The sequence below is a fragment of the Chrysemys picta genome, chromosome 14, assembly GCF_011386835.1.
Source record: "Chrysemys picta bellii isolate R12L10 chromosome 14, ASM1138683v2, whole genome shotgun sequence".
Taxonomy (NCBI): domain Eukaryota; kingdom Metazoa; phylum Chordata; order Testudines; family Emydidae; genus Chrysemys; species Chrysemys picta.
The window spans coordinates 17,569,549-17,593,579 of NC_088804.1; the positions used below are offsets into that span (position 1 = coordinate 17,569,549).

The 24,031-nt window shown below is 42.5% G+C and overlaps 1 protein-coding gene across 4 annotated transcripts in view; it reads right to left on the minus strand.

Moving 5' to 3' along the window:
- Window positions 1-261: 261 nt before the first annotated feature.
- Window positions 262-24,031, minus strand: part of NKD1 (NKD inhibitor of WNT signaling pathway 1) — a 156,101-nt gene continuing 132,331 nt past the window's right edge. For 2 of the 4 annotated variants that reach the window (XM_042852242.2, XM_042852243.2), the window contains 5 exons: window positions 23,902-23,997; window positions 11,268-11,415; window positions 9,485-9,569; window positions 3,159-3,289; window positions 811-1,387 (listed from right to left, as the gene is read on the minus strand). In XM_042852242.2, coding sequence (XP_042708176.1) covers window positions 813-1,387; window positions 3,159-3,289; window positions 9,485-9,569; window positions 11,268-11,415; window positions 23,902-23,997 — 1,035 coding nt within the window. In that variant the 3' untranslated portion in view covers window positions 811-812. Of the gene's footprint in view, window positions 1,388-3,158; window positions 3,290-9,484; window positions 9,570-11,267; window positions 11,416-23,901; window positions 23,998-24,031 lie in introns of all 4 variants that reach the window. The other 2 variants (XM_005289807.4, XM_005289809.4) reach the window with 2 other exon arrangements.

Genomic DNA, 24,031 nt, shown 5'->3' on the forward strand with positions numbered 1-24,031 from the left:
TTTAGTGATGGTTAACATCCACCTCTTTTCTTTCCTCTCAGATGGTTTCCCAATGCAGAATGGAGAGTAAATAAAAGAAAAAAGGAAGTATATTTAAATATTACTCAATATCTAGCAGACTGGACTTGAGTCAGTAAAGAACCTTGAAGGGAAAAAGAAAGTATCAGTTGTAAAATGTAGCTCTGTTGACAAATATAGCTAATATTTCCTTGTAATTATTAAGATAGCTTGAAAAGATGTGAAAGTACAACACAAACAGGCTACATGAATGCAGTATATTAAAATCCCCTTGTAGCACATTACAATCAATAAAAAGAAAAGAAAATTTGAATAATACTAGAGGTAGCAGCTGTTTGTATTTTCTGTTATTCTGAGTATTTCTGGAGTCCAAACCTTCGAACATTGCTCCCCTGATAAAAGGCTTGTGTGCAATAAGCCGACATATGGCAGACTGGTAAGCTAGATGTCTGCAGTGTTGTTTGAAGTATCTTTTTCTAATACAATGAAGGAAGTACTTGTAAAGGAAGTGCGCTGATGACCTGCATTAAATCACAGCTCTGAAAGCTATGGCTGTTTGTTGTTTTACAAGCCACTTAAAAACCAATATCAACAAGTTGTTAAGTAAGCTATGCAGTTTCACAACATATAAATAGTGTCAGTTTCAATGGTTTCATATAATTTCTAAAATATACGCTAGCAGAATATTAATGGAGTAACAATAATATTAATCATAATAATGCCTTAGTCTGAAGTCACAGGAAGGCGTTTCCTTCATATGGGGGGATTCCTGGAGGATATTGGTGGGATTGGTTTTATGTCTGGTAGAAGTGATGATAGTGGTGGTGATGCTCATGATGGTGATGGTGTTCATGTCTCTGGATCATTTGTCCAACTTGGCCTTCATACAAAATGACTGCAGGCAGGTCTCTCACCTGCTCTTTTTCCACAACTGTCCCCGGAGAATGGAAGGTTTTGCACATTTGATGATTCTCCTTTGCCCTCTGCTTATGTTTCTTGTGAGCCTGCTGGGACTGCATGGGGAGGTAAGGAAGATTCTGGCCCACCCGTGCAGTTGGGGAAGCCATCGGCATGGATGCACCTTGAAGAGGTTTATTCCTTACTGCCCTTCCAGGGTGAACAGAGGCTACATTTTTGCTCTGGACCTTGGGAGACCTAACAAAGTGCTTGTTTGAGTCCTGATTGCGCAGCCTTTGTTGTATTTCTGCAATCTTGGCGTATGAGGCATCAGCCAAATTGATGTGGCTGGGGTCCACCACTTGAGATTTCCTGTGGTGGGCATGGAAGATTTCAGGTTCATGAGAGCGGGATCTAGTCTGATTCACAACTCTATTTGGTGGGTCATATTTCTGAGCTGCTGGAGGAGATCCTAGAAAGGAACAAACAGAGTTAGTTATCTAATATTTCAAATTTTAATTAGCAGCATGCACTTGGCAGGGTTAAGTTTATTGGCAGAGTAGAATTTTCCTCGGGAAGTGAACATAATTATACCCGTAGCTGTTTAGAAAAAGTTTTAAAAGTCCTTGTGACAGAGTGCTAGGCAAGAACGGTTGAGCCAGCACTCTTGTCACGGCAGCTCTAATCAAACAATGCAGAATGGAGCTGGTTAAACAGAGCTGTGCCTAATTTGTGGGGGGGATCAGAACTGGCAAGCTAATTAAGCCATTAGGCAGAGGCTACAAATAGGCACAGGAAGGAAGTAGAAGGAGGAAAAGCAGGCAACGGGGGAGGAGAGAGAGATTACCCTTTGCTGCTTGTTACAGGAGCTGGGGACTCCCTAGGACACTTGGAGCAGAGCTGTATATAGTGTGAAGGTAGTGTAAATAAACTACACAAGATGTTTGACCAGCACAAGGGTCTCTAAGCAATTTGTGAACCAAAGCGGAGGCAGGAGCCAGAGGACCCTGTCATAGTCCTATTATTAAATACTATCAAATGAATTTTTTTTTTAAAGAAGGCCTTACTGTCAGGCCCTGTGAGTGTTAAGACTCCAATCCTCCACCTGGCAATCTCACAGACAGCAGCTGGGACCACAGATCCAAAAACCTGAACTAAGCACAAGCCCCATCTCTATGCTCTGATTGGGTGACTGCCATGGTTCCTGATTGGCTTAAATAAGGGCTGAAGCCCAGAGGAGAGAAGAGGACGATGGCTGTACAACTGGGCTTCACGCTGCCATGGACTGCTGCTCTGGTCTTTACCTGTTCTGGCCTTCTGATCCTGACCTCCTTGTGTCCTGACTCATGTAGGGTGGTCACTCACATGTTCCCAGAATTCCAAACATTCCAGTACTTCTGGGAATGGCATGGGCCTGCCTCTGCTTGTGTGACCCCCACCTCTGCCGGGTGACCTAGCATGTGAGGTCATGCCACATGGGGGGGCATCATCTCTAAGTGCATGCCACTCTGCCCCCATTGGCGTGACCTCGCACACATGGTGTGTTCAAGGTCACATTGTAGGGGGCAGAGAGGCATGCTCTTAAAAATGGCATCCCTTGACCAATACCGGACAAAACCAGACAGGGGACACCCCAAAAGAAGACTGTCCAGTTCAAAACTGGACGAGTGGCCTCCCTAGATTCTTGACAACTGACTCTTGATCCCTGTCCTCTGATTTGTCTCTTGATTCTGATCTCCCAGTGTTCCAAGTTGGCCTGATTCTTGGTAATTGGCTCCTTGGCTCTGAACTCTTGGCTTGCACCCAATGCCATCCCTTAGGACACGCTACCCATGCCCCAGCCCTGACACTTACTCTATTTTGACAAACTCTCCTTCTTGGACATCAGTCTAGATTATATCAAAATGATGTCATCTGATACAGTAAAATACAAAGGCAGGGCAAAACTGCAGTCCAAACCCCTTTGAATCTGGGGGTTTTGGTTCTGGATTGGACGCCAAAATCTGAAAGCAACTATTTTCTGGTTCCAGTTCAGATGTGGCCTGCATCATCGAAGCCTAGCCCTGATTTTGCCCCAGTCCTAATAAACTGGATCTGAACACTGCTCTCCAAGCCCATCTCCAATAAATAGCTATGGATCAATCACACAACATGCTCATTTCTAAATTCAGTGGGCCCAATTCACCCCGTGTAGCTGAAGACAGAACTGGGACAAAAGTCTGAAAAATCAATTTCTATATTACCTGGCCCAAATTTCGATGTATAGTTTTCTATTCCTGCAAGATCCAAATAGTGGTTTCTCCTTTCAATGTTCTCATCCACACAATGGCGATAGCACCCGCTTTGCTCAGGAGTGTTGTCACTGGGGTGATATCTGTGAGCAGGAAGCAAAATGAAAATTCAGCAAAACTTCTTCAAATTGTTACTGCCACCTCGAATCCAAAAGTTCATGGACACTTTGAAATGATAGGAGTTACTTGCAACGAATGTCTGACGTTCTGGATTTCCCATGGGCTAACTATACAGCCCTGCATCGACTCTCCTTTCCCTCCTATACATTGAGTCCATGATGTTGCAAAAAAGGATACTTTCAAATCTGCTTCACGCAAAAGCAGATAAAAACACCATGAGGGTTTATTACATACTGCGTAGAGTCTGTAGTTGGGCCAAACCATTCAATACATTCGCTAATCTGGGCATGCCAAGGAAAGGCTGCTGTTTGACATGGCTGCTCCCAGCTCTGCAGGGAGGCATTGGAATGAGTCTGGTGTTAGCTAAATGGTCTAAATGTTCATGTGGTTCTGCTTCAGGGAAGTACGCAGGTGTATTTACTAGAGAGAAACTGGGGGAGAAGGTGTCAGTGGAAAAAATCTGAGATAATGCATTGCTTTTTGCCAAAATACGTTTAATAAAGTCAGATCAACCTCTGGCTTCATAATCCCCACTCCTTTTCCTGCTCAGCTTTGCAACTTTATTTATAGCAGAACTATTTCCTGAGAATGAATATCTGAAATACCATTTGTTTATGAGGGGAAAAAAAATCAAGCAGGGGTTTACAATACTGTATCCAACAATGCTGAACAGTTTCATTCACCATGTCCAGATGTGAACAATTTCTCTATTGCAACAAATGGGACGAGGAAAACACTTTTTTCATTAAATCACGGATTATCATTCAGGGCGGCACTTCCATCTCTGAGACCGTGGGATGGATTTTGCTTTCCTTTACACCTCCGTGAAACCCTACTTCTATCAGTGGGAGGCCAGGATTTCAGGCTGGTTCCAAAATAAGGGCTCAGTCCTGCATGGTGTTGAGTGCTCAGGCCCCAGTTCAGCACAGCAGTTAAGCTTTATCTTTCAGCACCTTGCAGTCTGCAGGATTGCGCCCTGTGTGAGGTTGGTGTCTCAGTAGGGATCTCTTAGAGAGCCACCTCGATAAAAATCCCCAATCTATCACAGGTGTCAGATTCATTTGGAGGGTTAAGTTTACATTGCTTTAATACACCTTTACCCCGATATAACACGAATTCGGATATAACGCGGTAAAGCAGCGCTCCAGGTGGGGGGCGGGAGGGGGCTGCGCGCTCCAGCGGATCAAAGCAAATTCGATATAACGCGGTTTCATCTATAACGCGGTAAGATTTTTTGGCTCCCGAGGACAGCGTTATATCGGGGTAGAGGTGTATATGCAAATATTCTTGCATGTGACACTGCCTGCCTGGAAAGCCGTGAAACTTTAAAGGTTTGGAATATGGTGCTGAAGTCACCTTTACACCACTGCACTAGCGTGTCAAAAAGAGCTGGAACAGGAAACTACCAGGCGTTTTCTGCTTTTGATAACTAATCAGCCCATACACCATACAAACCTCATCTGGATCTTTGTGGAATTCTACAACTATGGCAGTTTAACTTGTAGGAACACAAATCAAAGAGCTTCAGCAGCTACGATTTGGCATACGAGTGCCATATATTGCTGCTGATCTGCCACAGCTCGTGGAGATCAATGGAAGTTGCATGCATGCATTGAAGACACTGTATGGTTCATACAGCGTAGGAATAACTGTTTCTGGTCCAGCACAATTCAGCAGCATTGTATAAAACTGTCCAAAATGGAACTACCTGGGAACCAGTTTTTTTGGTACTGTAATGAATTCCATCCCTCACTGAGACAATGGAGAAAAATTATGCTAGTACCATCACAGCCCTGAATTCTAACAGCTTTCTTACATGTAAAATGACATTCAACAATGCAAATATGCACAGTGAAGCAATTACACATTGATGAGAGATGTGCTCCACCACCAAAGAGAACTTCAAGTATTTCTGACATCCATCCCCTGCCTGCTCCTTTGCACATACATGGAAGCATTCAGGCATCAAACACTTGATTCTAATCTTCTGCAGGATGTAAGAAGGTGTGTGTCTGAGAAAGAGACATTTGCTAATGTCTTTGAACAGTATGTAAAACCCTTTTCTGAAACTCTGAAGCACTATTACGACGAGCAGTCCTGATATTATATAACAGAACGGGGGATACAGCAGCACGAATGTGTAGGTCAGGAAACTGCAAAGGACATTTCCTGAAAGCTGCGGTCTGAGAGAACATGACATTTAAACAAGCCAGGGCTAAATTGCTTAAACAGGTCTGGGTGAAGAAGACGAGGAGAAAAAGCCAATAGGTACCAATGGAGACTGTGTATCTGTGGGAGAGGGGAAAGATATTTCAAAGGCTTGTTTTACAGAAGTATTTTCCCTGTTGCCCAAAAGCAAGTATAAACAGCAACAGAAATGGGATGGCATTAACACAACCAAAACATGAAGTTGCCTGCTAATGGTGTTCTCGCTGTCAGTGCTATTATTATTAGGAGAGAGATGCTGGGTAAACCAATCATAAATCTGGATACTTGATCTGAATACTTGCATTAGCACTACAGGTAGAAGCTCTAGCCCATAGCTTCCAACATATGAAATCCCACCCCCAGAATACTTTTCCCACCTGACAGACAGGGATATCCCTATCAGCTTCATCTTGAATATTAATAGAATCTTGCCTGTAATTCCCAGGAGTCTGAAATCATGAAAATATATGCCTCTCACACATTACTTCATTGCAACTCCAAAGGAGAGCCCCCACACATTCATCCCCTTGCCACTGATGAGCGTGAGGAAGACTTTCACAAGCTTAGCCATTTGGCCAAGGTGCATAGAAACTTGGGGCTTATTTCTGCAACAGACACAAGGGCCAGATTCTTTGCTGTGTCCACATTTGGCGGGATGTAGCGAAGGAAGGGGATTCTCAGGAATTCAGTGTTGGCTGCCTGATGCTCTGCTTAGCCCTGGTTACTGGTTAGAATTGCCTAGGAAGGCTCTAACATGAGCCTGCTAGCAATGATACCCAAGGGACCATCTGCATCCTGTGGCAGAGGGGTAAAAAGGGAGCAGAGCCGAGAATCTTCCCCATAGAAAACACATTTGGTGCAATATGACTGCTGGTTTCAAATGGGAGTAGCTGACATTCAGAATACAGCCCTGTCCTATTCAGAAGGAGCACCTTGTTCAATTCAGATGAAGAAACAGCTTTTGAACAGGTTATGGGCTCTACATCTTAAGTCAGCTAAGATGTCTCTTCATGCAAATACATTCAAATTACTAAGGAAATAATGTGGACTTGTATTTGCAAGGGGGGGTGGGGAAATTCCACCCTGAACTGCCTGCTCAAGTAATCAACCAAGTACCCAGAGAGAGCCTTTGTGCTAAAAACAATTGGTATGGAGTCCCAGGTAAAAAGGCAGAATTTGTTTTCTTGCCTGTAATTTTGATCTCTGAATCTGGATCCACTGCTCTGGAGTATTTCTGAGTATTTGACAGAAATACTCAGAAGGGAATCCCAGTTGCTTTTTGCCCCCCACCCCACCCCCATCCCAATGAACCTGAACACTCCCCCTGCTGGCATATTTTTTGAACGAAGTACATCCCCTTGAGAAAAATAATCCTGAAGTCAAGGAAGCACAGAACTAGAACTTTTTTTTTTAATTGCAGCCAAAGAAACAATCACTACTATTGTGTCGATGACATGTCAGCCCCAACTAACGTTCCCTTTTGCCCTAGCTTGAATGTTAAGACAACTTCATACTAACCCAAACATATACAGTGACCATAGAGAGGATTTGTCCAAAGCAGTGGATCTATATTAGGAGATATGAAAATTACAGGATTATAAGTTTTTTGTTTAATTACCCAATTGAACAATGGAAATAACACTTCTACACTGAATTGCAAGGGGAGCATTTTTGTTCACTGTATAAATAAAATAAGTAAGATACACTTTGAAATCTGCCCTTGACAGATCTGTCTCAACTGACTATCACATATTCTGATGTTCAGTGCAGCATTTGTCTATAAGGCAGGTGGAAGATGTGAAATGGGGCAAATACGTGCTTCTCTTTGCTAACCTTGCCAATGACATGACTAGACATTTTCAGAGGAACAAGGCCTATTCTAGACTGGCATCCAAACTAATATTGTGCATTCCATTCCTTCAGGGAGAGACTTCAAATAGGTCTGTTTTATCTTATCTCTAGAAGGCTGCAACCGTACCTGCAGCTGTGCATAAAAGAAACTACTGTGTCTGTACTTCATTGGAAATGGATGCACCCTGAGTCACACAGGCAGGAATCCACAAAAAAACAATAGACAGATTTTTTTTTCAAGTGGTGAAGGGCATCTTGAGACTTAAAAACAAAAAACAAATCCCCCCGCCCCCGCGCTAATTTTCCTTGAAGATTTACAATGAAAGCATCAACCCTTGGGAATCTTGCTAATCTGTGGGTGAATGTTAACCAGTGACTGGCTAATTTCCTAAGTGGCTAGGGGTTCACAAGGGGACTGTGTGGCAAGGAAGAGGAATTATTTCTGGCTGCTGGGAGGCAGGATGGGTTGGGAGTCTCTTAGAGGGAATAACTCTGCCTGCCCCTCTGCTAAGAACCCCTCTCCTCCCTTCCTTCTACTGGGAGGCTTTCCCCTTCTCTACTGCCAGTTCCCATCTGCTTTTTTTAGACTGGAGGATAGCAGAAGAGGGGCAGGCCGGGTTCGGAGCTCAGGCCAGGATGTGGTACAAGGTGTTAGCAAGGACTAGAACTGGTAGTGTTTGTTAATGAAGAGGTAGGACTGGAAGCAGAATAGAGATAGGTTGGAAGCCGTCTGCCCACTGGAGAAAAGCCTTCTTCTGGTGGAGTTGAAAGGAGGAAATTAAACTAAGACCCAAGCCCACTCAGCTGAAGAAGCTGAAGGGAGGCATGGGTCCTTCTGGGCAGACTGGAAAGGGAAGGAAAAACTATATTTATCTTCAGTACCTCTGTGTGAACTAATGAGGTCAGCCATCCTCAGTGCTCAAACACCTGAACATGTGATATGCTGGTTAAGTGCATGGGAGTTTTTCCTCACCTCAGACAGCTGGTTGATCTTTTGCTGTTATGGTGGTTCGGTTTTCTTGTTGTTCTTTGAAACCAGGCTGTGTTTTTAGAATCTGCTTATGAGGCCAGTGCCTGGAAAAGGCACTTTTATATATATAGGAACAGAAATGAATGTGTCGGTCCAGTGGCTGGCCCACATGGTGCGTAAGAGCTTGCTACTTAGCTGCAGCTAATAAACTTACTCCGTTAGCTCAAGTAGTAGGGGCGTGAGCTTTTGAGCCCAGAGCCCCAAGGTATTTAGGCACTTATCTCCTACTGAAAGCAATGGGAGTTAGACACGTAAATACCTTCGAGGATCTGGGCCTGGGTGCTAATGTACCCAAGGGATCAATCCCTGCTGACAACCCTAGTGACCATGATCCATTAAAAGAGCACCTAGGATTGGTGGTGGGGTTTTAAAACATCATCACCCATCTTTCCTTGGTCTAATGGAATCATGTTTCTTAATGAGCCCTAAGTAAACCTGAAGGGAGATAAGGCTCTAAAGCAATCAATATTCAATGTTAATTTCTCTATTTAAGGTTCTTTCTCATTTTGTATAAAGCACCACTGGACTGCATGGTGCTAACAGAAGACATGCAAGAGAACAGGGTCCCTGCCCAAGGATTCCGTGGAATAGCTGGATAGCACAAAGGCAAAAGAAAAACAGACCGTGGTAGGAGAGGGGTGGAAACTGCAAAGGGGGGAGGGGGAGCTAATGTATGGTTTTGCCCAAACACAAGCAAAGACATCTTTCATTGAGATGCTCAATTGGTGCTTTTTTAAGTGAAATGTTCACCCAAACCTTCTAATAGGTTCTCAGAGGTAGGAGATGGTAAAGCAAAGCTTGTATGGCTAGAAACTAGAGACATAAATAACATCTTTCACTAAAGCTAGCTTCCTAGGCTTTCCTGGATATGGACTCTGGCATTAGCAGCCAGGGGTGCCACAGGAAAGCCTACTTCAGTAGTAATCCCATGGAATTTGCTGTTTGTTTCAAGGTGAAAATTCCCATGATTCCTCTGACTAAAATATCAGCAGCTGAGCCTTTTGAGATTGGCCCAGTGCCAGCTCAGCAATTCCTTCCTTTGAGTAGATGACAAGTTCATTCCACTTACCTGAGAGAAGCCCGCTGCTTCTTTTCAGAGCTTCTCAGTTCTTCACTGGCTTTGCTCTCAGCTCTGTGCCTAGAGCTCTGCAAATCTGCACCCCCAAAAAGGAAAGTTATTTCATATTATTGATATTATTCTGTCTGGCAAATGTGCAGCAGGGCATAGATATTCATTATTGGCTTGCTGTTTCAACCAATCCATAATACCTCATTATGGGTAAAACCTTCAAATATGACAAAATGACTTAGGAGCTTAAGTCCTATCCATTTTCAATGGTAGCTGGGTGCCCAAATCACTTAGGTTCCTTGGGGAACATTTTCAAAAGTACCTACAGTCCCACTGAAAGTCAATGGGATTTAGGCTCCTCGGTCACTTAAGGTGCTTTTGAAAATTTTACTTTATTAGTTCAAATCAAGATCATACTCTGGGGCCTAGTGTACCCAAAGTTTTTGCACTGATATAACTGTTTTGGTGAAGAGTGTGGTTATATTGATACAGCTCTTGCATGGAGAAGTTATACTACTAGAAAGGTGTCTTATACTGATATAGCTTATTCCCCTTCCTGTATGCGAATAGCTATACTGGTAGAAGTATCTTTATCCTGGTATAACTGCCACTGCACTACGCTGGTATAGTTAAAACAGTGCAACTTTTGTGTTGGCAAGCCCTGGTAATTCTTTAACGTGCAAGACTGTTGGAGTAACACATTATAGGCAGAATCTATTGCCCTCAGAGGGCTAAGAGAGTCACCCTTGTGCATCTGATGACAGTATTTGTCCAATATTTGTACTTAAACTGATCAATATACATCAGCCACAACTGTATCATTAGCAAGTATTTATTGATTAACTGCAAGGGCTAAACAGATTCTACATATTGGATAGCATGCATTAAAGGTGCAGTGATGTAGTTCTCTCTTTTCTCCAGTTGGCTTCCTAAGGCCTGGACTAAACTTGGGGCACGGCTTCACTACTCGCCGGATCGATGGGTAGCAATCGATCTATCGGGGATCCATTTATTGCGTCTAGTAGAGACATGATAAAATCGATCCCCAATGGCTCTGCCATCAACTCCAGAAATCCACCGTGGCAAGAGGCGGAAGCGGAGTCGACGGGGGAGCGGCAGCGGCCGACTCGCCGCTGTCCTCACAGCCAGGTAAGTCGACCTAAAATACGCAAGTTCAGCTACGCTATTCACGTAGCTGAAGTTGCGTATCTTAGGTTGACCCCCCCCCCCCCCCGTAGTGTAGACCTAGCCTTGAAAGCTGTGCAAGTATAACTATTTTGGTTGGGGTGTGATTTTTTAAAAACCAACATATTTATATCAGCCAAAGCATAGTGTGGATGCAATTATACTGATATAAAGCTGCTTTATACTGGTATAGTTATTCCTCTTCCCATACAGGAATAGATATATTGGTATAAAGCACCTGTATACCGATAAACTGTGTCCACACTACGAGGATTGTTCCACTTTAACTATATTGGTATAGTTAAAGTGGTACAACTTTCTAGTGTAGACAAAACCTTCATGTAGCTTGTAGTCTGTAACTACTGTGAATCAGAAATAATCAAACCAAATGAAACAATGAATTTCAAACACAGACTCCTAAGTTAGAACATCCATAGCTGAGGCCTCCAATGGGCAGTTAGAAATTACAACATGCCCAGAAACAGTTGTTCTGATTCAAGTGTCCCTATAACTGGTTTTTCTACTAGGAAATGTGAACTGAAATCTTTGAGGGGAAACATTTTGGCAATATTTCATAGGGCATATGGCACGTGCTTACCAGCAGGGTTTAGTAAGATACTCTTTTTCTTCTGACTTCCATCAGGTGCCACAGTAAGCTTCACTCGCAGAGTTTTACTGGAACTAGGGGAGTGGTTTACTGATGCATCAACTACCTCATAGATGGTATGAAGCAAGCTTGTAATGTCCTACAATTGGGATTGAAACACAACCAGAAAAATAATATTGTAAAAACGGGTAAAGAACCAATTCCTTGGTACTGACGAATGTAACCATTCTGGACCAATCAGGTGCCAAGGCACCCTCAAATCTCACTGAATTCAAAAGAGAGTTAAGGGTGCTCAGCGCCTTGAAGAAGTACCGAGCTTCATTGAATCAAGTCTTCTGTTTCTCAAATGGACATATCCTTAGCCACGTTTCCCTGCTGGATTTACAGATAAATACATCTCATCTCAGGACATCAAGTGAAAGCTATAAAAGAAGTGTTTCAAGTTTATGACCCTTTTCCTCCATATTCCTTACGTTCAAATGGCATACATGTTACGAAATGGGACAGAATAGACCAAAACACCCTAAGAAAAAACACATAGTGTATTCACATTTTCCAAACACACACCACAAGCTGTTTAACTAGCAGTTTTCCCTACCAGTTTCTCTCTATTGTCATAAATACAGCTAAGGTATAAAATATTATTTATATAGCAATGGAAAACAGAGTTTGCATGACCCAAACAAGTATTTCTTTATTTTTTTTCAATAAAGCAGACCCATATCCCAATTTCCACAGCGCATGATAGATAACCAATCCTGGCCTCAGGACGATGGTTGCTTCCTGTGATTCCCTTTTGATATCTAGAGGGCAGAGATATCTAGAGATTCCATAGAACACATTATTGGTGAGTTTTAGAGATCTAGAATCAGATTGATCTACATTTCTCAAAACAATGAGGGTGTTTTCGGTCAACCCACTACAGAGACAGGCCTGCGTCACAACATTTAGAATTGGATCTGAACTTACCCAAAGTTCAGAATAGCTGAGATCTGGTGTTCAGATTCAGGCCTATCTGAATATATTGCTCTCTTTAGGTTACCATCACCATTACGCAGGTCTCATAATAGGTGGGATAAAAAACAATGGTTCATAATTCAATTAAGGCAGCGTTAGAAATTGCAAGGGTAGCGGCAATTCAGAATTCCTCTCCATAGCTCCAGTTCAGGCAAGCATTTAAGTAGGAGATTAAGTCCATCCGTATTCAGCAAAACACGTACGTATGTGCTTTACAGTAAGTGCCATTGACGTAAACAGGACTTAAGCACATGCTTAAGTGCTTTACTGAACAGAGGCCGATCAGAAGCAGCACTACCAAATTCAAATCATCCATTTGGGGGGAGGGATAGCTCAGTGGTTTGAGCATTGGCCTGCTAAACCCAGGGTTGTGAGTTCAATCCTTGAGGGGGCCACTTGGGAATCTGGGGCAAAATCAGTACTTGGTCCTGCTAGTGAAGGCAGGGGGCTGGACTCGATGACCTTTCGAGGTCCCTTCCAGTTCTAGGAGATAGGATAGGATATCTCCATTTGTCTCATGCAGGACGACTAGTGAATTCCCATTCTTCTTACTTGATGTCTGGGTGGAACATAGCCCCTTTTGCATTTGGTGTTGCAACTCAGCTCATATTTATCCAAACCAGTCAGCCTTCATTAACATTACACAAATGTCCTTACTCCATACTACCTAGCTATTGCCATGCTGAGTAAGAGATCTACTACTTTGCTCATTACTTGAGATGGAGACAATTCTCTGAGTGAACTAACCCACATTTATTATTTATTTATATCAGTACCAGCCAGTCCTGTCATGGACACCATTCTAGGATCAAAGTGTATCAAGCCCAGCAGGCTTTAAAGGCCCCACTGAATACACATCTAATAAATTATCTACCAGTCTCTCTAACCCTAGACCTATCCCAGAACTACGCCTTTTCCAGGCGCCTTTGTTAAATATAACAAAACTGGTTCTGAAGAAGATGGAGACTTAGTTCTTGCGTTCAATAAAATCTTAAATCCTACAGGATTCACTTAGGGTTCAAACCCTTAGAAATGTAGCCTCAAAGCACGCCCAGGTGAGCGCTAGCAGACACATCAGTTTAACCTGATGTAGTATATACGCCTCTTTATCTAGCCAGCGTTAAAAGAGACAGTCAAATACTAATCTCCTGCACACTCTGAATATTTTGCAGTTAACAGACATATTCCTTTCAGTGTCGCATGCAGGGAAGCTTTGAAACTATGGATAAGGGAAATGATTTACAGTAGCTGAGGCTCTACCTCTTCTAGCCTGAAAGGTCTAATGTAGAAGATCCAAATTCTGCCCTGATTTACCACCTCTGTAACTTTACAAACGTCAGTGGAATTACTCCAGATTTAGGGTCTGCTCCTGCTCCCACTGTCTTCAACGCTTAGGATCAAGCCCTTATATTGGTAGAAGTAGAGCGGAATTTGGTAGCTTGTCCATTCCTTCCACAGAAATCTCTCTTGTATTTCCTCCCCAAAGGTATAAGCGTTGTTATAAGCGGTGTTGGTGGCTTGGTTCCATCCTTTTGACAAGAACCGATGCCTGAAAGCCTGCATCAGGGAATGACTGACTGATAATCTCACCCACCCTCTCCTCTCACACTTTCATCATGTCTTGAAACTTACCCAAACCTACTAGAAAGTCTCTTAACAGAAAGAGCAGCATCTGACAGAAGGCTTCACAGGCTGAAGTTTTTATTTCAGCTGACAAAACAAAAACAAGACAGCCATCACTGGAATACCCCCTTCCTAAACTAGCTTCTGGAAGGCCTCATACTATGCACACAGATCCTGATTGACCAAGCCATCTCTATTTAACAAAGTTCTTAAGTACATCCTTAATTTTAATGGGATTTAAGCACATATTTAAGTGTTTTGCTGAACAGAGACCTTACTGTTTCATTCCCCAACAAGTATTCTGCCACTACGTTCTCCCTTCTTTGGATACGGATAACCAGCACAGGTAACTTTTCGTGTACTGCGAATTTTAATTTGATGAACACTCACACATTTGTCCCCAACAACCTAATCCCCCTTTTTTGTTCCAATATCCTATATGCTTGTACCATTTGCTTGTTAACCCCTCTCATTTTACTCTGGAACATGCAAAGACAGAAGTTCTGTACTTCCATTGGCTTTTTAAATGATTTTTTTTTTCTGTTGGTGAGGGCTGCCTAACCCCCACACAACCGAAACGTGGTCCCTATTTTTCCTCTTCCACTGTCTTGGTCTTTCCCATCAAACCCCTTGCTCAACATTTTAGGAAGTACTTCCAGGCCTTGTCAAGGCAGGCCAGCTGTAATACAGGCACAACATGTACTCTCTGAGCCAGCAATATATCTGCACCCATATCAGGTCAGAAAATTTTGCAACTCTCAACCAAACGGGTTTGAATTATCCCAAATTACTTCAGTCTATCCAGCCACCAGGCATTTTAACTTACTGCACAACAGTCCCATTAAAATTGTGCTTTTCTATTGTGTTGCTGCCTTTAGTATTTTGTCAAGTTCCCCAAGTTTCAATATCTAATTCCCTCCATGAGGATAAGAACTTCTTTGCAATCGGGAACTCAATGAAAACACCCTTCAGACGGGCATGAACCAGTCAATCAAGATTAGAAGTACCCTTATGTAACCTAATCCACTTCCTTGCACTCTTAACCCCGGTCTCTTAGATATCACCACCAACATTTTTATTAAGGGATTCATTTACTCATGCTCCTTATTTGGGGTCTTGTAATTCTTGTACATTGACAGCTCTCCTATGGGCAAACCAGCCCACTCAACCACCGACTTTATTGCCCTGGCAAGTTTCTGGTTGAGCTGCCTCTAGCAAACAGACCTCTCTGCCTCCTGACTGCTTGATAGTACCTCCTTCACAAAACGGAGATCCTCAGAATCACTCAAATTCCTGAGGTGACCTTGTGGGACTGAAGACTCAGAATGAGTTGTCAGCAGGACATCAGCCTTGAACTATGACTGAAGCTGTTTCCCCACGGCCCAGTCTCTAGGGTAGCTATTGTGGGGCTCACTTCTCTCCCAAATTATTGGCACTAGGCCCATCACGATATATGTTACAAAGCCTGTACAGGTCTTCCAAACATGCCTTACATTTTTCTCCAAGGAGAATTTTCATCTTCATGTAAATGCCATGATAACCGGGCAATTTATGCTCACTCATGCAGCCTGTTCTGCTGATTGTTATCGGACTTTAAATCCCTTGAATAGCTATCTACAGATGTTGACACAGCTTTACATTCCACGCACAGCGAAATTGTCCCCTCCTGAAGAAACTTGTCAAGAACCAAGGATAATAGTATGGTACAACCAGTTAACGTCTTCCCTCTTCTGGCACACAATCAAAAATGCTCAAGAAATCTCACAGCCCCATAGAACTCTGCAGGTCCAATTACCAAAAAAAATTGAATTCCCTGCCATACAAACCACAATTTTAGAAACTGCCTGAGGCAGGGAAAATAATATCCCTTGAGCTGGTCAAAGTTTTTTGCATGAAAAGTTTTTCTATCCAAAAATTGCATTTCCCCATGCCCCCAATAAAACAAGCGTTTTGTGAAAAATTGCCATTATAAAAAATGTTCACTTTTGCAAAATTGTATATATTTTTTTACCAAAATACTTACTGAAATGGTTTCCAAATATGAAAACAATTATATTAATTTTCATTAAAAATATGGTGTAAAAATTCACAAAAAAACCCAGTTCATTTTGACTGCTATGAAAAGGAAAAAGCGTAAAATTTTTTCACAAAGTTGTTTCCTCATTTTTCAACTAGCTTTCATTATGCCAGCAAAGATAAAGAATTTGGAGGTGGGGCTGTGTCAACATAAATTATTTTCAGATGGCTTTCAGTTTACGTGTTGAGATACCTACTGAAATTACATACTGAGATTGCTACTATGAGGTAAGAAAAATTAAGCTATAAAATTCCTTCTTATAAGAGAAAAATGAATGCTTTTTTAAACTGTTTTAAGAGTTAGTATATGCCATACCCAGAATATGCTTGTGTCTCACTACAGCTGGGTTTCCAAGGTGAGAACGTATTAACTGCTGTGTATTTTTCACCTCATTATATTTTATGGACAAGGCAGCTTGATTACAAAAGTATGTTTACAAGAGTAATGGTTAACAGGATTTTCAGAAAGTGTTTGCTTTGGAATTATTACAAAGTGTATAGTTAATATAGCTCGATCATACATGGTGCCGTCAAACATTTCTCGCACACAATTAATGACTCGCTGATAAGATACTGGCTGGTAATAGTTGAGAACATTAAGAAAGTCTAATGTGTTTAGTAAACAAAAGCAACAGAAACTGACATTCAAATATTATGCATTCATTCCATTCAGAGCACATTTTGATTGAAGAAGTCCTCATTCAGGGTACTAATCTTTTGCTTCTAAGGAATGCTAATTGGCACAAACTGAGAGGGACAGTACTTCCTGGTATTTCCAGGTCTCAGATCTGCTTGTCTGCCTTAGGTCTAGTAAGTAACCAGAGATTCTGGATACCAGACTAGGAGTATTTTCCCCTCCAAATTAATTAAAGAGAGGGGTGCCCTGGGGAAGAGAAAGTAAAAGGTAAACAATCTGTTTGACCCTGAACCAGAACAGCTATCCAATTTCATAAGTGACTATTAAAACATAGCTGTGAAAGACGTGGACGAGGGGACATGTGTCTGGGTCTTCTGAAGGAGTTATCAAACATTAGGACCTTGTCTACGGTGAGCTTTTTCTTAAAATTTCCCATTGGTGCAAATCCAGCTGTGGTAGCAATGGTGGGAGCTCTAGTGTAGACAAGGTGCCACCCGCTGCTGAGATTTTTATATAGATTTGCTCTAAAAAGGCTGGTAAAAAGCAACAGTACCTTATCTACATTAGAACTCATCTCCTCCTCCCTCTGCTGGAGTTGCTCCCACAGCTGGAGTTGCACCAATGGTAGCAAAATGGTGACAAATGTAGCAAAAAACCAGCAAGTTACAAGATCAAGGTTAAGGACTAATTCAAAAACATAACCCCCAACCCCAGAGGCCACGTGCCGCCTTCTGTCATTTTTCCAGGTCAGATTTGAGCGCTACTAATGAGCACAAGTGTGGGGCTGAGTCTTGAATGCAGAAATACTTAACAACCCTTCACCCTCCGGACAAGAGGAATATGTGGAAAGATAGCCACAAAAAAAAAAAAGTAGGGAATGTGAGAGAAAATTGGGTATTTAAAGTAATAGTCAAGGAACACTTAAGTGTTAAAAATAGATGAAGAGAAACATTTGTATCGATTCTTTCCCTTTCCGTCTCACAGAGAAAAGTACAAATGTCTTATTTAGAAGTTTGTTTGTAGTCTGGATTTGCCAGCATTACAGATAGTACGTTTCTTTACTGCAAGATCAATTTTTTATATTCATTTATCATTTTTGAAATGCTTATATTTGGGATTTGAAAGAACATCATTTGGTAACCACCCAGCATTCCGTCTAAAAAACCCTGTTTTTACTCCTGATAACTAACTTTCTTGAATGTTTAGAATTGTGTAACCATCCTCTGACAAAACCAACCTTCATGAGACAGAGCAGATAGCAGAAAAAAGGGGTTGGCATTTCAGAAGTACAATTATATTCAGAGCTCAACATAAAACCTCATGGATCACAACACATTAGTTCAATTATCAAGTTTCAAGTCCAATTACAAATATCCATGTGAAGATAATTATAGTGCAGCTGTCAGTTCTCAAAAAGCCTACAGTACATAATGAATTGGACTCTTAATGGCCTATGGAATGAAGGGAAACATTATTAGTTAAGTTTTATAATATCCACATTAGAGAGAAAGTTATCTCCCCACACACCAAAAGGACTATAAAATGCTCTTCTGCCAGAACATTAAGAACAATATTATAAGTACAGATATTGAATGCTAATTTTATAATTTGCCATCCCAATAATTATGCTCCAAAATACGTGGTGATAACAAATCAAAGAAGCACGACTAGATCTGAACTTCTAATTGTAAAGACCAAGCAACAAACCATAACAGTCTCAAGAGGAAAATCAAAGCCATATTAAGTTCAGAAGATATTAAGATCCAGAGGAAATCCTGCTAAGATGGAATTTGAACACTCTCATGAAGATCTGTCTTTGTGAAAAACCCTGGGGAAATTTTATCTAGTTTCCAAATCCCCATCCTGTTTAGAATTTTCAAAATGAATACAGTCATTTTAATGCAAAAGATGTTTAGCCCATTAACAAAAGTTGCACTCCATCTCAATGACTTTCACTGAATTCATTTTCACACTGTATATATCATTTAGAAACACTCTGGACATAAGGGCCAAGATTTCCAAAAGCAATTACCAATTCCGCATGCCCAGTTTGAGACATCTGAAAGAGATGTAAAGGTTGCTGAATCCCTACACATTGAATATCAGGGGCCCTTTAAAAGCATCTCAGTTGGGCACTGAAAAACTGTGGCTATCAAAAAAAGCAACAGAGGGTCCTGTTTCAGAGTAGCAGCCGTGTTAGTCTGTATCCGCAAAAAGAACAGGAGAACTTGTGGCACCTTAGAGACTAACAAATTTATTAGAGCATGAGCTTTCGTGGACTACAGCCCACTTCTTCGGATTGCATCTGAAGAAGTGAGGCTCTTACCCACGAAAGCTTATGCTCCCAATACCTCTGTTAGTCTTAAAGGTGCCACAGGACCCTCTGTTGCTTTTTACAGATTCAGACTAATACGGCAACCCCTCTGATATGTGGCTATCAAAATCACTAAATCTCTTTTCACAATCTTGTCCCTGGGCCTTCTGAATTGTGTTCAGATTAAGTATGCAACACTGTGATTGTATAAAGTTCATTTTACAAAACAACAACGTAGATAGCTTGCCAACTAAACTGAGATGTTTCATAGATAGTCAGATACTCTAAGATGGTGGGCCCAAACACCTGGACACAATAGATTACATTCTGAATTTATTTTCCAGAATGAAATAAAATGTTATCCTACTATTAAAATCAACAACAAATCCAGGATCGCTCCAATTAAAACTTCACAGCAAATGGGGGTTGGGAGTGGTGATATTAGTTTGATCATTGGTTCTGGACCACTGTTTGGAAAAGTTTACTGGTCCGGAAAGGATTTGCACTGATCTGCCAAACAAGCATTGTTAGAAGGCAACAATCTTCCTCACATTGGGCTTGATCCTGCAATGCTCAGACCATCCTGTCATCGATCCGGCAAGGCACTAAGCATATGCTTAAACTTTAAGCATGTGTCCTTTGTCTTTAATGGGTCTATTCTCATGCTCAAAGTTAAGCACATGCTAAATGCTTTGCAGGATCAGGGGCAGGATGCTCACCAGACCGCGGGATCAAGCCCATTATTGTGACAGCCCTATCTCAAGACCCACTAGAATGAGAAGTTGTAGGCCATTTGAAAACTGGAATTCGTAGCTTTCCGGGGTCTCTATCTCGAGTTATTTATGTAAGAGTGACCACCATTAAAATCATACAACAAGTAAGATGGATAATCCAAATGACAATGTTAAGATTCAGAATCTTGCAACCTACTGGGACAAAAACAAGTGTTGTAAACAGTTGGAAAGCTTTCCATTGGTATACAGTCTTGGTTTCTAGCCATGGTCATATGTGAAGAACTGCAAATTATCAGCCTACTTGGTCCCTTGGGCTAAAAGACAAATATTTGGCACAGATTCAGGACTGAATATAGCAAACTCCAGACCTCAATCCCTGCACAGATTTGGTTTCAGTTAATATGCTGTCTGTTCTTGTAGGCAGAGTTAGAATTTGGCTGCAAAACATTCTCTAAGTACAGTCAAATTAAGCTCTCTGGTGTACCACAAAAATCACAGATAATTATTGTATGCATATTCAGCACATGGAACTCCTGATGACATTAATGGGAATTCCAGCCATGGGTATGAGGGACATCCCTGAGTATTCTTCCATTTGTGGTTAAGGCACAGGACTGGGACTCAGGTGATCTGGGTTCAATTCCCAGCTCTACCTCAGATTTCTTGCATGTTTTTGGGCAAGTGACTTAATTGCTCTGTACCTCTGCTCCCCATCTGTAAAATAGGAATAATACTTCTCTCTCTCTCATATCTATTTAGATATTAAGTTCTTTGGGGCAGGGACTGTGTCTTACTATGTGTATTCACGGTGCCTAGCACACTGGGGTCCAGATTTTATTTGAGTACACTATGTGCTGCCGTAATATACAATAATAAATCTTAGTAATGGTTCTCCTTTTAGATATTCTTCTCAAAAACCTGCACAATAACCTCATTTGGCAGACAGTTTGACTGTGAACACAAAAAGAAATTCCACTTCAGTCTCGTGGACAACTCCTAGCACCATTTCTTGTCTATTACCTCCAAGTTTTCAGTATTTTTCCTAGTCCTGTTCACTCAAGTCTTGCTAATTTTTAAAGATATTGACTTAAAAGCAAAAGGAGAATGAAGCCTGCAGCTGATCGTTTAAAGTCACAGATGCCAGTGAACAAAACTTTGCAAATAATCAGTGATGCATTAAATCTAAGTAAAAATCTAAGTTACTATCCTTCCGTAACTACTATTCTTCGAGATGCGTTGCTCATGTCCATTCCGTGCTAGGCGTGTAATTGCCTCATGCATCATTGTGGAGCATTTTTCCCTTAGTGGTATCCGTTGGGCCGGCTCAAGTGCGCTCTGGAGCGGTAGTAGGGTGGGTCATGGAGTGTACATGAGCAACATATCTTGAAGAACAACAGTTACGGAAGGTTAGTAATTGTTTTTCCTTCTTCGAGTGCTTGCTCATTCCATGCTAGATGACTCACAAGCAGTACACTTGTGGGCTCGGAGTTTATGGACGTGTTGATGGCAACCCTGCTCTTCCAAAACTGATGTTGTCTCGGGCCTGTTGGGTAATGGCGTAGTGGAACATGAAGTTATGCACCGAAGACCAGGTCGCGGCTCTGCAGGTGCTCTGGATTGGGACCTCCACAAGAAATGCTGCTGTCGAAGCTTGGGCTCTTGTGGAATGAGCAGTTATGATGGCTGGAGGCAAGACGTTCACCTGATCATAGCAAGCCGGAATACAGGATGAGATCCTTTGGGTTGACACAGGTAGCCCTCTCATCCTTTCTGCTATTGCTACAAGGAGTTGCGTGGATTTGCGGAAGGGTTTAGTTCTCTCAAATTAAAAGGTCAGGGCCCGCTTAACATCCAGTGAATGAAGCCATCATTCCTCAGAGTTCTTGTGAGGTTTTGGGAAGAAGACAAGTAGGAATGTGACTTGGTTGTTATGGAATTGTGACACTGCTCTTGGCAGGAAGGCCAGATGGGGGCGCAGTTGGGCCTTGTCCTTGAAGAACACCATGTAAGGTTCTGATGCATGTAAGGTTCTCAGAGACCCTTCTGGCCAAAAAAAGCACAGGAGTACTTGTGGCACCTTAGAGACTAACAAATTTATTAGAGCATAAGCTTTCGTGGGCTACTGCCCACTTCTTCGGATGCATATAGAGTGGAACATATATATATATATATATATATATACACACCTTCTGGCCAAGGTGATCGCCACCAAGAAGGCAACCTTCCAGGAGATAAATAGCAGGGAGCACAATGCTAATGGCTCATGGAGGGGGGGCGGAAGAGGGGGAAGAGGGGAGGGGAGAGACACATGAGCTTCGACAGGACCAGGTTTAAGTCCCATGGGGGAGGAGGTCTGTTCGCGAACCTGAGGACAGAGTCTTTCCAACCCTTTGAGAAACCGGACCGTTATTTCGTGGGAGAACACTGATCTGCCATTCACTGGGGGCTGGAAGGCTGAGATGGCTGCAAAATACACCTTAATAGATGACAGGGCCAGGCCCTGTTGTTTTAGGTGCAGCAATAGTCCAAGATAGACTTAAGGGAAGATTGAGATGGAGAGAGATCACGTTCGGAAGCCCAACAAGTGAAACGTTTCCACTTGGCCAAGTACATAGCCCTGGTGGAAGGCTTTCTACTACCTAGCAAGACCTGCTGAACCTGTTCTGAGCAGGCCTGTTCAGCCATGCAGCATCCATGCAGTTAGGTGCAGGGAGGCGAGGTTCGGGTGAAGTAATTAGCCATGGTCTTGTGAAATCAGGTCCAGATTGAGTGGGAGCGAGAGTGGGGCTGCCACCGAGAGATCCAGGAGTGTGCCAAACCAATGCTGGCGTGGCCATGCTGGTGCTATCAGGATAACTCTTACCTTGTCCTGTTCGATTTTTTAGAAGAACCTTGTGAACCATGGCAGTTGGGGGAAAGGCAGTAGGTGGTCTGCCCATGAGATCAGGAAGGCATCAAGAGAGGGAGCTCGGGCCAGGCCCGCGCAGCTAAGAAAAATGATGACATTTTCTGTTCTGCCTGGTGGCGAACAAGTCCACCTGGGGAGGCCCACACTTTTGGAAGATGAATCTGGTGACTTCCGAGTGATGGGACCACTCGTGGTGAGAGGAAAAGGATCTGCTGAGATGATATGCCAATACATTCTCTGAAGATGATTCTTCTCTTGGCACCCAGTGTGGAGCAGTACCCACTTCTTCCTCCATATGGTGGCAGGGTGCCGGAGACAAGTGGCATGCCAGAGATCAGGACACTGGGATCAGGTAGGGCTTGCACCTACATGGTGCCAGGAAGGTGCCCGACGCACCCTGTTCCCTCCTGCTTCCAGACGCCAGAGCTGATAGGTGCCCCATTGGGGTTGGTGGGATTGGAAGAGAGCGGGCGGTAAGAAGGAACTGAGAAGGTGTGGGGCAGGCAGTGCCCCTTATACTGGCACATAAGCATGCAGCTCCAGAGGGCGCTAGAGCTGGCCCAACTGATACCACTAAGGGAAAAATCTCCAGCAATAGTGCACGCAGTGCACACACTTGACATGAGCAAGCACTCAAAGAAGAAAACACTTTCCATGAAGTGGGATTCATTCTGGTTAGTACATTTTGAAAAAAATGACTGCACTCTGTCCATGTTCTTATACTGTGTTGGGTTCCCTTATTTATTAGGAACATGAATGCATCCTGAAAATCTTAGTATGGATACATCTTCTACAGATAGCCACTGACTGCTGTGCTGCAGTAACTGTCACAAGGTTTATGAGGGAGAGTCTATAATTTGAAAGAGATGGCAGCACAGCTCTCTGCCCAACGCTCATGAAAGGGACAGAATGGTACAGTCCGTACTATTGGGAACAAAATTCCAAAAGCAAACTTGCTATTTGGTTAGCTGAACTATGAAAAATGGGACAGGAGACTGAACAGGGATTTGCAGGGACTTGTTTTGACAATGTGTTTGGAGATTCAGTTGTTTCCGATCTTTCCCCCCTCAAATGCCAGTACTATTTCTTTTAAAGGCTAGTCCCAGACACTAAACAGCAACCAGCCTAAAAGGTGGTACGGTAATTCCAAAACCAGTAAACTATTGGTGGGGTTGTTTCTGAGAGGGAAGGGTCCATGGAAACTGCTGTTGAAGTTGGCAGGACATGTTTACTTCATAGGAGAAAAAAATGTTCCTGTTATAAAACACTTCTCTTAGCAAATGCTGTACACAAAGGGGCAGCTATACTTTGCTTACCTCACGTGTGACTCTTCCGTTGTTATCAAAGTCATACAGTGTGAAGGTCCATTCTTGCCTGTTATCTTCCTCTACAGACACATCACATTGCAATTCCTAAGAAACATGCAAAGAGCAACTGATTACCTAA